The sequence below is a fragment of the Protobothrops mucrosquamatus genome, unplaced genomic scaffold, assembly GCF_001527695.2.
Source record: "Protobothrops mucrosquamatus isolate PMUCROS unplaced genomic scaffold, P.Mucros_1.0 scaffold1337, whole genome shotgun sequence".
Lineage (NCBI taxonomy): Eukaryota > Metazoa > Chordata > Lepidosauria > Squamata > Viperidae > Protobothrops > Protobothrops mucrosquamatus.
In genome coordinates, this window is record NW_015387535.1 from 493,186 (window position 1) to 509,015 (window position 15,830).

At 39.5% G+C, this 15,830-nt stretch overlaps 1 protein-coding gene across 1 annotated transcript in view; it reads right to left on the reverse strand.

Moving 5' to 3' along the window:
- Positions 1–15,830, reverse strand: part of NRDE2 (NRDE-2, necessary for RNA interference, domain containing) — a 27,978-nt gene continuing 12,148 nt past the window's right edge. The window contains exons 6-15 of the mRNA XM_029285141.1: positions 15,642–15,824; positions 14,062–14,377; positions 11,750–11,883; positions 8,747–8,870; positions 6,908–7,080; positions 6,270–6,656; positions 4,355–5,265; positions 2,824–2,962; positions 834–905; positions 1–602 (exon numbers count right to left, since the gene is read on the reverse strand). Of these exons, the coding sequence (XP_029140974.1) occupies positions 477–602; positions 834–905; positions 2,824–2,962; positions 4,355–5,265; positions 6,270–6,656; positions 6,908–7,080; positions 8,747–8,870; positions 11,750–11,883; positions 14,062–14,377; positions 15,642–15,824 (2,565 nt within the window). The 3' untranslated portion in view covers positions 1–476. The remainder of the gene's footprint in view (positions 603–833; positions 906–2,823; positions 2,963–4,354; positions 5,266–6,269; positions 6,657–6,907; positions 7,081–8,746; positions 8,871–11,749; positions 11,884–14,061; positions 14,378–15,641; positions 15,825–15,830) is intronic.

The window sequence follows — 15,830 nt, forward strand, 5'->3', positions numbered from 1 at the left end:
TATAATTAATTACTTTTACAAAGATATTTACCTTTCATCTGACCTTTTGTCACAATAAACTGGTAAAAATTCAGTTACATATGCCTTCATTAATTAAATATTTCTTCTAAACTGTCAAATTGCTGCATATTCTATGAGTTTAAACTCAATCTGTATAATTCAAAGGTGTTTCAATCTTGAATAAACAGTCATCCATAAGATCAGACCTAACTGAAGCAAACAACTTCCTATTCAACTGCACTTTATCCTAGATATATTTGACTTATATATCTGGACTAGTGTTTTTATCAGTGAGGCAGTTACAAGTACTAATTAAAAGCCTTACCCATACCTACACTTAACGTACATGTTTGGATAAAAAAATAGACCCTTATTCTATACATTTTTACAGATGCTAAATTAGCCATTTCTCCCTGTAAAACTATATTGGAGGCTCATTAAACCAACGAGCTGATGGTTTGTCTTCATAGCTTTCTTCAGTCTTCAAGCAGCAATTCCAATTCTTCTATTGGTACCCGTACTCGTAGCTCTTTCTCAGCCATTAGATCAAGGAACTCTTGCAGCTCATCTGGAAAGTATTCTACAGCATCCATATATAACACCTATAAATACAGAGGTCAATAAAGAATTATCAATTCACGACAGTGCTGTGATAAATGAGACCTAGTTCCATTTAATAAAAGAACAAGTACAAAATAATTTATTAAACTTGTATGCTCCCTGACTCAACAATTCTGGGTAGTCACAACGAAGAACTTCAAATCAATTAAACATAAAAGTGGTAGTTTTGAAACAAAAAAAAAGTATCATTATTACAAATTAATGAAACCTACTTTTGCCCAGGGACAGTTTTGAAGAGCTCTGTAAAATACACCTTTACTTTTTGCTTTATCTCCCAAAGAAACCTGAAAAGGGAACAGAAAAGCTGCATTTTAAAAGGGCAAGCGTTTAGAAAATATATGAATTACAGTATATTTTTTTTAACTTAGAGATAAACAAGAAATGGATGGACATAATAAGTTGTGGTCAACAAAAGGAAAGCAAAACTTTTCAAAATGGTCCATGCAGCTGGCCCAGAAAAAAAGAGAAGAAAACCATCTGTTTGCTAAGACTCATTCGTATCGTAATGAATTGCACTTCAAAGCCTTCTCTGGCCTGATAGCAGTTGGGGCAAGGGATGCAATTCAACTTCCTCATCTTCCAAATGGGTGTAGTAGGAGATAATCTCACAATAGCATCAAGAACCAGAGTGAACTTTTATGCTGTTCCCCCCCTCCATCCAGGATTTTAAGTGTGGATTAGGAAGCCTCTGGGAGAAAGCAAAACTCCCACATAACCACTTTTAAGATCGCCCAAATCCTACTCCCCAAAATACAAATCTAAATTGTCATTTTGAGAATCTCTGAAGGTTCTAAAAGGATGGGATGGTTTATCCTATCCCAACTTAAAACAATTGAAGGCTGAAATTGGGCCACAAAATAGCTACATTTGGGTAAAGGAAGAAAACGAGAGTGAAAGGCCAGATCCTCATTTCTACACGTAAATTTAAAACAAATATTGCACAGCTGAAATTGTGATTTGGGCAGCCAAATTTTGGGGTGCTGAGGAAGGCTGCACAGGGCCCACAGATTACCCATCCCCGCCCTATCAATTACTGGAACTGATCTCTGATACATTTTGAAATGCATCGGATTGGGGAAGAATGTACAAATCTCACTACTGTATAAGTACATAAATAAAATGACAGTCCAATATTTGCTTTCAAAGATGAGGAAATCTCATTTTCTTTTTCTTTTTACAATTAACCTTCCTCCTGACAATGTGCCTCTAGGTCTAGGAACAATATGGGAAGTTAATGGAAAATTACAGACTCACTTAAAGGTAAAGGTTTCCCCTATCCAGTCGTTTTTGACTCTACGGGGCAATGCTCATCTCTGTTTCTTAGCTGAAGGGGCCAGCATTATCCAAAGATATTTGGTCGGTCATGTAGCCAGCATGACCATAGGCCAGTGGTGGTGAACCTATGGCACGGGTGCCAGAGGCGGCACTCAGAGCCCTTTCTGTGGGCACGCATGCCGTCGCCCCAGTCCTAGGCCTTCAGCTGGGTTTTATAAAACCTTTTCCCTTTAGGCCTCTGCCACCGTGTACAAAAAAAAAAGGTTCAATCAATCAGTCAATTTCAACTTCTCGTGGGGAAAAAAAAGATCTTGCGAAGTTGGAATTGATTGATTGAACTTTTTAGTTCCACCCAGTCTGCTGTTACCACTGCAGCCACACCCACCCAATGGGCCACACCTACCCAATGGGCCACACCCACCCGGCACCCGACGATGCATAAGTGGGTTTTGGGTTGCAGTTTGGGCACTCGGTCTCTAAAAGGTTCGCCATCACTGCTATAGGCCAAGGCACACAGAACGCTGTTACTTTCCCACTGAAGTGGTACCTATTTATCTACTCACATTTGCATGCTTTCGAACTACTAGGTTGGCAGGAGCTGGGGCAAGTAATGGGAGCTCACTCCATCCCATGGCGCTTGGGATTTCTAGCTGACAAACTTAGTGTCTTTAACTACTAAGCCATCGCCTGCCCCCCCCCTCCAGGCTCCCTTACCTTACTTTAATAAAGATGAGACAAAACATCAAAGCAGATATATTTGATACATAAACTAGTTTCTACAGTGATCTTGCAGTCCATATACTTCCACTGCACTCATAGGCATAAAACCAATTGTAAAATGTACTATTCTAAAAGCTTTTAACCAATAATACATTCAGAGATTACCTACAGGATTAGAGAATGTAAGGCAAATGATGATGCACTCACCATGAAGCATATATACAACCTCCAGAGCAACGGGCAATGAGCACCATTTTCAGTCTGAATCGCATGTTCAAATAAAGCTTTGATTCGATTTGTTAACCCAATTTCAGGAATCGTTGCATACACATCTCCAGTCGGCTCCCTGAAGAAAAGCAAAAACTGAACGTCACAGGAGAATCAAGAGTCTTCATCAGCACACAGGAAAAACTGGACAGCATGAGTCCATGTGACTAAGGTTCTCCTGAGGGCTCCAAGATAAACTGCATAGGATATCTAACTTTATTTTTAACATTTAGTTTTCATATGAATATGAATATGAATTTCATATTCATACTTTAATTTTGTATTTATAATAATTTTTTTTGGCAATGACTGGAGTGGGGGAAAAGCTAGTCACCAGCTAATAAGAGAAAGAAAGACAACTAAGTGCAATGCAGCTGCCAAAAAAGCCAACACAGTGCTAGGCTGCATTAATACAGGGATAGAATCAAGATCACGTGAAGTATTAATACTACTTTACAATGCCTTGGTAAGGCCACACTTGGAATACTGCATCCAGTTTTGGTCACCACGATGTAAAAAAGATGTTGAGACTCTAGAAAGAGTACAGAGAAGAAAAACAAAGATGATCAGGGGACTGGAGGCTAAAACATATAAGGAACGGTTGCTGGAATTGGGTATGTCTAGTTTAATGAAAAGAAGAAAGAGGGGTGACACGATAGCAGTGTTCCAATATCTTAGGGGCTGCCACAAAGAAGAGGGGGTCAAGCTATTCTTCAAAGCACCTGAAGTCAGGACAAGAGGCAATGGATGGAAACTAACCAAAGAGAGAAGCAACCTAGAACTAAGGAGAAATTTCCTGACAGTTAGAACAATTAATGAGTGGAACAACCTGCCTCCAAAAGATGTAAATGGTCCAACACTGGAAGTTATTAAGAAGAGACTGGACAAACATTTGTCTGAAATGGTATAGGGTTTCCTGCCTGAGCAGGTAGTTGGACTACATGACCTCCAAGGTCCCTTCCATCATCATCATCATCATCATCATTATCATGATGCAACTAAACAAAGGTAAGAACAGAACTGCTGGCTGGACCAATTAGATAAATCGTACCAATTGGATATGCTAGAGCCAACATGTGCCATCCTCTCCTGTGCTTGCCCATACACTGCTCATCTCCCTCTGGGTGCCACTGCATTGGATTCAAGTGTGGCATATCCAATAGACCTGACCATCCCAGGGCTAGGTGAATGGATAAATTCTGCTTGAATTCAAGGATGACAGTGGTGGCAGAACAGAAATAGAGAGAGGATAAACTCAATAGCATTGTTCTATTTACTGATAAAACCTTTCCAGAATTTGTCATGGCTGAAACTGGGAACAATCAAAATGCTATGGTTGCTTAGGTTCAGTCTTCCTATCTGGAATGGCTGGCTGCCACAACGTGGTTGTTTCCTGTTCAAAACATAAACCTTTTCAATTTCATGCATAGCTCTCCAACTGACCTGACCATTGTTATAGAGATGATATTACCTCTGGACACTTTCAATTAGGTTTTTCCTCATTTGCTCCACTTGGATTGCAAACAGCCAAGGCTCCAGTGATTGTGTAGTTCTTGTAACCGCATCAAAAAAACGACGGGCTTTGCTAGCATTGTGAGACTTGGTTTGGATCTGGATGTATGCCTTCCAAAAAGACTGGTTGCTGGGATGTCTCCTCAAAACCTCTAACAGTACTTCACGAAGAGGACTCAAAGGATACACATTGATTTTCATGTGGAACCTGAGCAAGCTTACATGCATGAGGGAGAGGGCTTCAAGAGGCATGGTGAAATGTTGACCACTAAGCCTTTCTCCAGGATCCTTGTCTTTCAGCTTTTGAGAAACCTGACAGTATACTGACATTGCAGAGTCAATCCCAAGAGTTAAATACTGGAAAAGAGCGTAGCAGCCAACCAAACCAGTCAGATGGCTGGAATCACTAGCATGTTCTTGATCAGAAGTGAGGCTTTCAGTTAAACAATCTTGAAGTAGGTGCTCATATGTTTTCCGAGCTTTCAAAACATTCACTGATGATACTTGTCCATGATAAGGAACATAATGTCCCCTTTCAGTCAATTTGGTCAATATGTGAGTTGCGCGTGATTCTACAGCTCCTTCTAGATTTACTAGCAATTCCGTTTCCAGTTTAGCATAAAGAAGGCTAAGATGACAGAATTGGGGGTTTTGGATTCCACTAATTCCAGACATCCCCAAAGATGTATCAAAAACTTTTCTAGCATCTTCTATATTGCCAAGTAGCCACTCTAGGTAAGCATACAGTTGCCAAAGGGAAACATTATTTCTGTTGTCAGGTGCCTTAAGAAGATTTTTAGCTAATTTTTTGCTTTTCTTGCCTTGCAATTTTAGTTTCTTTTTCTTTCCCATTTTCAAATACTGAGTGACCTGCAAAGTCAACACAATCAAATGAAGAAACAGCTTAAAGAAAATGTAGTGTACTTTGTATACAATACAAAATTTTATTTATTTTTATACACTTCTAGCTAGATCCACCAATCAACAGCTATATATGTTTGCTATCTATATATACTTTTTGTATTTTTACAAATGTTCTGCACCAGGGGTCCCCAACCTGTGGGCCACAGCCCACTATCAGGCTGTGGCCTATTTGCAACTGGGCCATGTGAGTGGTGGACCAGCGTGCGTGCAGCCCCACTCACGTAAAAGCTTCTCTCTTGTGTGAGCGGAGCTGCGCATGCATGCTGGCCCATTGCTAGTCTGGCCCAGTTCCCCTCTCCTTCCCCCAACTGGGTTGCCAAGTTGCCTGCTCCCTCTGCTCCAAAAACAGAGTGGTGAGAGCAGAGACTGAACAGTACGAACACACCCTGCTCAGCTTCGCTGACTCACCGAGGCTGCCTGCACAGGACACCCTATCTGCTTTTGGGGCATCAGGCAACCTCGGTGAGTCTGAAGGAACACAATCATGCCCCCAAAGGCTTCTCTTCTCCATGCCAAAAACTTCTGCAAATGGATGAAAGGCTTTGAGGGAGCAATTTTGCACTGCTTCAGGCCTCTCCTGCTTTGCAAAAGGTTTTGGCGAGGAGAAGCTGGGACCGTGCCCCAAAGGCTTCTCTTCTCTCTTGCGTGAGTGGAGCTGTATGAGCGCTCAAACACACACACATGCACCCCTCTCCCCCCCCCCCCGTCAGGCTGCCAAGCCACAAAGGTTGGAGACAACTGTTCTACACAACCTCTGCATTCATCACTACTCTAAACCCACATCCAGAACATCCCATTCACAAACCACCGTAGCATGTGCTGAGATGTTGAATATTAAGTTATATTGGATATTCTTTTCTATCCAGAATTGTCAATTTTAAAAACAGATTTGTAGATATAATGTGTACATTTGGTCTGCTATCTGTATTAGACAAGAGAAAGTACATTACCTTAGCGATTTCATACTGAAGCCAAAAAATGCATAGGTTAGACCTGTCTTTGCCTGAAAATAAGGGCAGCATCATATGGAAAAGATTCTGAATAAATTGTTCTCCTTCCTTAGAGTGCGTCACATGCTTCTCTCCTTGGACCACTGAGTCCATATGACCAATATTACTGACTCCAAAAAGAGGCATATCCAAAGAAGTCAGAATTCCTTGGTTGTTATATCCGTTGTCAAATAAGTTATTTTCATCCATTGCTATATAGAAGGAAGAAAGCAAAAGTCTACAGCTGCATGGAACTCCTAAGAATTGCAAAAATGAGGAAAGGAGTTGAAACTGAAGTTCAGGGCTGGAAAGTCTTATCAATGATGGTCCAAGGTCATCAAATAAGACCTATGAAACATATAAAAGTGCCGTTATGTAAGGAATTAATTTTAAACAAAAACATTTAAATACGGGAACTGATACTCCACATTTTCCATGAAAGGCATGAGTTTTTGAAGATTTGCCCAGCCCACATCTTCCTAGAAGCAGTTGTAAGTAGTTATATAATGTCAGCTTCCATCTTTGACTCAGGTGTGTCCACTAGCACCATAAAAAAGCTTCTCTTAAAATAAACATTGGTCATATTGCATCATACCAACCTGCCTCTCTGGATCTTCACAATCTTCTGATGACTGTTTGTTGTTTTTTTCTGGACGCCAGGGCATCCAGTGCTTTGCTTCCCGGGAACGTTCAATATGAAGCCAGTTTTGCCACTTTGGTAGAGATCTATCCTTTATTTCTTCTTCATCCTCTTCATCTTCCTCATCTTCATCTATTTAAAATCACATTAATGAACTTTTCAAAATTGCAGCTGGATATGCAAATTCTAAAAAGTTTATTTCAAATTAAAAAAAAAACTTGTTGTAAGATGGCCAAGCCTTGCTCATAATAACTAAAGACTGAGAAGGATGAGGGTGCATGCAAGTTCAATCTTCAACATCCTTGAATTTCCCATAGAATGACCACCGTTTAAAGACAGGATGCCAAATGCACAATGAGAATGATAAGATTACCTAAATAAGAAGAATATTCTTAGAGAAGAAGAATATGTTTTGAATTACTTCACATCTTTAAAAAAGAATGGCAAGAAAAAGCAAAAATATTTATACAGTAAATTTTAAATAGATGGAAGTAATAATAATAATAATAATAATAATAATAATAATAATAATAATAATAATAATAATAATAATAATAATAATAATAATAAAGTTGGAAGGGACCTTGGAGGTCATCTAGTCCAACCCCCTGCTCAGGCAGGAAACCCTATACCATTTCGGACAAATGGCTGTCCAGTCTCTTCTTAAAAACCTCCAGTGTTGGAGCATTCANTTCTAACTGTCAGGAAGTTTCTCCTTAGTTCTAGGTTGCTTCTCTCTTTGGTTAGTTTCCACCCGTTGCTTCTTGTCCTGCCTTCAGGCGCCTTGGAAAACAGCTTGACTCCCTCTTCTTTGTGGCAGCCCCTGAGATATTGGAACACTGCTATCATGTCCCCCCTCGTCCTTCTCTTCATTAAACTAGACATACCCAATTCCAGCAGCCTTTCAGGGTCAAAAAAAGCCAGTTTGCTCTAGTGGTTAAGGCACCAGGGTAGAAACCAGGATACAATGAGTTCCAGTCCCGCCTGAGGCACAAAACCAGTCCTCTCTCTCAGCCCTAGGAAACAGGCAATGGCAAATCTCTTCTGAAATGTTGCCAAGAAAACTGCAGCAATTTGTCCAGGCAGTTGCCAGGAGTCTACACTGACTTAAGAACAACAACAAAATCAAGATTACAGTAAAACAAATGCTCACTGTTCATAATCAATGAGTATCTTGTCCTTTACCAAATAAATGCCAAGAAACAAAGAAACTTAATCCTCCAACTCCCTACATGTTCATATACCTGTCATTCACAAGCTGAATAAATGTTACTACTAAAAGTGTTAATTGTGCCAGAACCTTTATGTTCATTTTAATAATCTAAGGGCTTCTGCCTGTCCAAAGCAATTTATATAACCCAATCCTCACTAAAATCAGAAGGACACTGAAAAACAAAGAAATGCGGGCAACCTTTTTGTTTTTCAAACCATCCTTTGGGACTGAAAAACGTATTTCTTCTTAGGCTCCACAAGATGATTGCAAGCTATTTTTCAGCTTAGCCTAACTTAACTAATGCCTTCGGAAATATTGAAGTACAACTCCCATTTTTCTTCAATAAGCCAGACAGTATCTTTACTGGCTGATGTAAAATGGATTTATAATTCATTAAATCCAGAAAGCAAAGAACTGGAAAACAGTGTTCTAACTTGTGGACATAATGAATCATATCAGTGTGACGAAGGCAGTGCAGACATTTCACAAATTATCTATTTCTTTTGGGGAAACCAGAACCAACGGAGGAGTGTGACTTTATAACATGCCCTAGCAACTCTCAAATCTGAAATGCAAAATATTTACCAGGTGGATTGATGACCACCCAACCACCCTTCTCTTGTTGATGCATCCAGGCCTTCCAACCTTTAGCTCCTTTTTCTCCAATTCGAGGCTCTCCACTGTCCCAAAAAGGTTCAAAGAATTCCCTCTGGAATTGGGGATGAAAAATGAATAAATACACGAAATTATAACTGAATTACTTTAAGCAAGATTTCAAAATTCATTAATCACTTTAAAATGTTCTTATAATATCTCCCATTAAATATTCCATTAAATGGCTGGGATTTTTAATATAAATTTTTAGAATAAGTTATTTAAAAAGTTAGGGAAAATGTCTTCTAAAGATGATTAATGCTGCCACATATGTTCCTATTACTTTTTTTTTTTTTAAAGCTTGTTTTCTTTTTCAAAACTGCACGATCCATATATACAAACTATATAACCTTAAACAATTGATTAATTGCATTAAAATTGCTTAAATGCTAAATTAATATTTATTTGATTAATATCTACACATATTATTTTTCTTGCTAGCATTTTCCCCATAAGTGCAGAGTCTGCTTTTTTTTCTTTTCTTTTTTTGTTATCCAAGCCTAACTTGTCCAAAGTCACTCAACTGGCTATCATGCCTAAGGTCACACTAGAATTCACAGTCTCCTGATTTTTAGTCTGGTGTCTTAACCACTGAACCAAACTGGTTCTCAGCTATTTATAATTGTCTAAATATAAATAAAAGGACAGGTCACACAAACAATAGAATAATAAAGGAAGGAAATAAATGAACACATAACAAACAAACAAACAAATAAACAAATACCTTCTCTAACTTAGGGACGACTATTTATCTTGGACTCAAGAATTATTAGTCAGTTTGGTCAAGGTTGGAGTAATGGAAAGAGAATTCTATGGTCCAAGACCAGGTTACTTTAAAGACTAATGGCTTCTCTAGCAGTCTTTTCTGATTTAGGTGCCTTCCAGACTTGGGTCTTGAACATAAAGAATTTGCCAGCCAGCATGCATTTCATCTCAATTGTTGGCAGAAATGAAAATGATGAAAGCTCTTTATTTTGAAGTAAGTGTAATACTAGCCAATTTGTTTTTTTTACACAAAGCAGGTTTTAACCAGAGCTGAGTGAACAAAAGGGGGAGGGGAGGATAGAAAAGGACAATGCTAAAGTTCTAACAAAAAAAAGTAGATTTGTAAGACGATTCAAACATCAAATTTAATGTGCAAATGAAAATTCTAGTTATGAGGCTACTTAAAGTCATCCAGTACATCAGCTAAACCATAAAAAATGTTACATAACTAGAGCAATGAGCCATATACCTGTATTCCAAAATTACTCCTGCTTTTCATCCACTGTTCAGCCCTGAGAAAGGAACCAGAACTTGGTAGCACTCATATTCTGAATTAAAGCAATCAAATGTGTCTTTATGTCTGTACTGGGATTCCTGACAAATTTATAATAATATAGGTTTATAGAATTAAACCAACCATTGATCCTGGAAAGTTTTAAAAAACTAATAGCTTGCCATTTCTAAATGTAAAGGTAAATCATGGTGTGGCAAAAAAGCAGATGCTTCCGATCCTCATCCTTTGTGGATGGCAAATCCCAGCCTTGTTACATAACAGTAAACAACTGCTTAGTTGTTGAACAAGCCAAGCTAATGAGTTATGGCTAAGACAAGATAGAGACTTGGGACATTATTACTTATACTCTTCACATAAAAGAAACATTTCTGTTCCAAGACATAAACAGAAATTTGTATTAACTGTGTTATCCACACTGGTATTCTGGTTAGAAGCCACTTTAAGTCTTGAATCAATTCCTAATTGAAAAATGATTTTAGAATTGCTTAGCTTATATAACCTTCAATTTTTCAGTTTCTGAGTTACCATGACAATAAAGCATTGTAATCACTCCTTACCTCAAGAAATAAAAACCAATACAGAAACCAAAGGATTAATACAATTAAAGTGTTACATCTTTGTGATATTTCTTTTTTGGTCTTTATTTCATTGTTCTAGTTTGGTGATGAAAATATGCCAATCACTAATATATTTGAAACTCCGCCTCGTTGGCATTTAAACTATAAATAAAAAATAACCCTAAAATGCATAAAAGATAACTGCAAAATTGCATTCACTTATTTAGGCTATTTATTACTAAGCAAAGTCTCCATCCTACAAGATGGTGAGGTGCAGATTCTAATTCCTTCCCAGATCCATGAGCCATAGGGCACGACCCATTTGCAAAGTGCAAGTCCATTTGGTCTAGGCCAGTGGTGGCGAACCTATGGCACGGGTGCCAGAGGCAGCACTCAGAGCTCTCTCTGTGGGCACGTGCGCCGTCGCCCCAGTTCTAGGCCTTCAGCTGGGTTTTATAAAACCTTTTCGCTTTAGGCCTCTGCCGCCATGTGCAAAAAAAAAAAAGGTTCAATCAATCAGTCAATTCCAACTTCTCGTGGGAAAAAAAATCTTGCAAAGTTGGAATTAATTGATTGAACTTTTTAGTCCCACCCAGTCTGCTGTTACCACTGCAGCCATGCCCACCCAATGGGCCACGCCCACCCAATGGGCCACACCCACCCAATGGGCCATGCCCACCAGGCACCCGACGATGCATAAGTGGGTTTTGGGTTGCAGTTTGGGCACTCGGTCTCTAAAAGGTTCGCCATCACTGGTCTAGGCTTCTCAGGTTGCACAACTACTGAGCAAAGCAATTCATGATCGTACGGTCCATGGCACACAGTCTAAATTATTTCCAACATTAACATGTTTTCTAGTTCAAGGAGCAAATCGGGGCTAATTAAGGACATCCAGCAAGATCAGTAGTTTACTATATAAATCATGCATTCCTATGTATATGTTCATGGAACAAAGAAAACATAGAGCAAAGCAATAGCATGACCTCTTGGTATTAGAAATCATCTGCTGAGTTCATACATTTGTCAGGTTAATAGCTTGTTTTAAGTATGTTAGCTGGGGAGGGAGAAATTGGAAGGAATGAAGAGGCTAGTTTTTACCTGTCCTCTTGTTGGCAAGTCCTTGACATTATCTGGTTTAAAAAAGGTAAAGTCAAGCAGGGCTTGGAATAGGGACACAGCTTTTTCTGAGTGACCAGCCTGCCTAAGGAAATGGCACTGTTGAAGAAAAATGGCTTGGGAGAAAAAGAAACAACATTTTATGTAACAGCTGTTCAGATACAGATGACAATTTCCTTTTTTGTTATTTATTACCACATCTCTACTAGTTAAGTCCCAGAGTTTGAATTACAACCACATTAAAAAATGAAAACGCGTAACCACTAATATTTTTTTAAAAAGAAATCAAGGTTGCCAAACAGGATTAAGCATTGTTTTCTTTCGGTTCCGTCGAACTTAAATGCTTCAAGATTTTACAAAACTGCAAACAGAAGTAACTTTTTTGAGAATAGAAGTCAAATTCATGAATGCAACCAGGAATATTTTGGAATGCAAGTAGGTATATAGCCAACTGCACATTATGCATATTTTCTATTTTATTTTATTTTTAAATTAAAAATCTTGTCATTTGAAAACATAAAAAACTTTTATGTCTGATATATTAGAAATGGAGGAAAAAATGGTTGAATTAAAACTTAGGAACAGAAGAAGCTACCTCCTTCCATATCAGGCAATTTTTGTAACTCATTCAAAGTTATAGCAACTCATCATAGGTCCCAAAGATAAAAGTTGTTTCAGCCAGATGACACAATGAGTGGGATTGTGCTCGTGGCCATGTGCATACAAGCCAAATGTCAAGTCACGGAGTTACTGAGACAGCGAGTCTTGTCTTCTGACAATAAAGCCAAGTAGGATCAACTCAGTAGTGACTGCACCTAAACAACTTTCTGAAGCATCCAACTTCCACTGTGTTCCTTTCTGACAGGTAGTCACTATGACAGGCAATGAAAGAAATAACCACTAAGTGGCAGAAGCTTTCAGTTTAACTTTCTTCATCATCCCCTGTTGAAAGACACTCATTTAAAGTCTGATGTATTTTCTTAACAAGATTTTTTTAAAAAACTATATGGTTATAAATGACTGACAACGGCTCGATATTCTTAATCAATAAATGAGACTGTCAGGCGAGATCTACTCCTCATTAAAAAGGAGCCCTCATTAATTCTGGCACCCAATAGCATTTTTTCTAACACTTGCCCATCTGGGAATGTCTACCAACTTTAATACTGTGTTAAAATTAATTTACTCCAGGCCTGGCAAATACTGTTGAGATTGAACCCAATGTATTTCTCAAAAAGAAATAAAAGTTCACAGAAGAAAGGATTCAGTTGGGTACCTGAAAGTATTTTTAAATACTGCTGCTAACCTAACAACAAGCTCATCTTTCAACTATGTTCACTGATATCAAAAATAGCCAGCCCAGCTTCCCTGATCTGAGGCCTCCAGGAACTATTACACCATAATTCTTGTCAACTCCAGCTAGTGCAGCACTGGGAATACTGAGGGTGATTGGAACTCTAGTAGTCCAACACTCCAGTCCAAGGTCAACAAACTCCCAACAGAGGGACCCCTGGCTTCTAGTGGGTCCATTTTTTATACATATATGCACAACCTTTCCCAACATAGCATCTTCCATGCGTGAAGTATGAATTCCCACAACTATTAACCAGGTTGGCAAATAGCAATGCTGTGAAGAGATTATGAATCTTACAGCCCAACTGCCAAACTGGAAGGCTAGAACAAAAGAAGAGTCTGCAGGATTCAGGGGGACAACTCTTTCGGCTGAGCAGGCAGGCTTATTTAAGGATTTCTGCCAAGGGCAAGATCATTATTAGTGATCCCATAATACAGCAGAAACTGTCATGTATTAAAGTCTCTCTAAAGAGATTAGATTACTTGAGATCTGTGTTGAAAAAGCAATCGCAGGGGATTTTTAGATCAAAAGGACAATTTGGCTATGATTCAAAACATGTTTTTATTTATGTTTTTTTCACATTTTTCCCCACCACCCCTCATATTGGAAAATATGTTTTCGATTGAGTCATGAGTTTCATAAATAAAGTTTGTATCAGCTGTAGCATTGTCTACAAAAACAACTTGATTTATAAAGGATCACAAAACAAGAAAAAAAAGAAAAGAGGAAACTGGACCCCCAAAACAGCCAATGAGAATCAACCATGATCTATGCAAACCAAAAACTGAGATGAGATCTGATCATCATCATCATCACCACCACCATCATCATCACCATTATCATCCTGCCTCATAAGCAAGTCCCCAAAGACCAAAACATGTCATGACAGGAGAGGGGATTGGTCTTTTAAAAGGCCAAAGAATCTCAAATGCCCTCTTACCTAGCATGGCCTCCTCTGTGCCTGGCAGTTCGGGATGGGATAGCATACTGCCATCATGCACAGCTGATAATGTGCTCAGGCACTTTCCGTAACAGCCATGTGTTTTGGAGACAGTAAAGGTGCTGAACTGACTTTGGCAGAATAAGAGGTATTTCTGCCACAGGGCTGGGTTGTTTGGGTGCAAGAAAATCAACTTTTGCCATTCCTTCACCACAGCAGACGGCTCCCAGAATTCTATGCAAAGTTTTAGCCGTGCTAGTTTCAGGTCCACTTCATTTGGGTTGTTTTCTATTGCTCTTTCCAAAATGGCCAGCTTCTAGAGGTCATAATCGAACCTACTAAAGAAAGAGTAAAGGGCAAGAGGGAGTGACTACCGTATTGTTGATCCTACAGAGTACTCGAGTAGGAATTTTTATTTTCCTTGTTTTTTCTTATATTCCATATAAACTTCATTTTGACTTTACCTTAACTTGTAGGAAACCTTTTAGGGTGTCGGTTAGGTTGACGATCAAAACTTTTGGGCACTGGAGGAAGTGAAATCAACAGCCAAGGCAGATGCACAGGGCTGCTTAATCCCCTCCTTCCAATCTGTGCAGGCCAATTCAGTCTGGTTCTCTTGGTTACATTCCAAGCGGCCATTTGACTTTTAAAGAAATATACTTGAAGCTTATTAATTTTATATTTCTTCATACAGGGAGTCCTTGGGTTACAAGGACAATTGGGCGTGGGATTACTATCGCTAAGCGATGTGGTTCTTAAACGTGTCATGCTTAGCCACACACCACTTAGCGACAACAACCCTGGCAGTCCCAGTTGCTATCATAACCCCAAGACAAGTGGGTTGTTAAGTAGGAAGCGGTGGGCATCTCAGGTAAGGAGCAGGGGGGTGCTGCAGAGTGTGTTTCAGGGAGATGGGAGAGGCCCATTGCAGGAGTGAGCACAGGAAAGCCAGGGGACAGATAGCCTGGTCTGTGATGACATGAGGGCAGGAAGGCTGAGGGTGGACAGTATGGAAACTGTGAGTGCAGAATGGCTGGGAGGTCTTTACCAGAATGACTTGCAACCTTCCCTGCCGCTTCTCCGTTGACTCTATTAGTGGAAAGCTGGCAGGGAAGGTCACAAATGGTAATCACGTGACTGTGGCACATTGTAACCATCATAAGCGCAAGCATCTTAATCACACACATGTGACTAGGGGATGCTGTGATGGGTGGAACTTTGAGGGCCAGTCCTAAGTACCCCTGGTTCAGCACCATCACCACTTACCAACAACTCATTGCTGAGTGATTGGCACGTTAACAAACACCCATATCCTCTTTTTTTCCACAGAAGATAAAGAGTGGCAAAGCAATGCAGGAACTGGTAGAAAACTGCACTGACAGCATACTAAGCACCTGTCAATTTCTGAGACCTGGCCTTCTAAACATACAATGCAAATCCTCAACATTAGGGGGGAAATGGGCGTTTCATTAAAATACGTGGAGAATATTCCAAAATATTCCAATCTGCTCCTCTCAAATAATCACCTTTGGTCATCATTTTACATTGCAACTTTAAATGTTTAGCACATTCATGCCTACCTGAAAAGAAACCAAATCCATCCATGCTTTGACATCCCTGGGATTCTCTCTGACTCTGCAGTTATATTCTTCCACCTTTCCCATTAGGGGAGAGTCTGCATTCTGGGGGTTCTCTTGAGGGTCTTGCTTATTTGGTAAGCCATGTTCAGCGGGGGGCCCTTTTCCTTGTAGCCACAGTGTGGTCTGCAG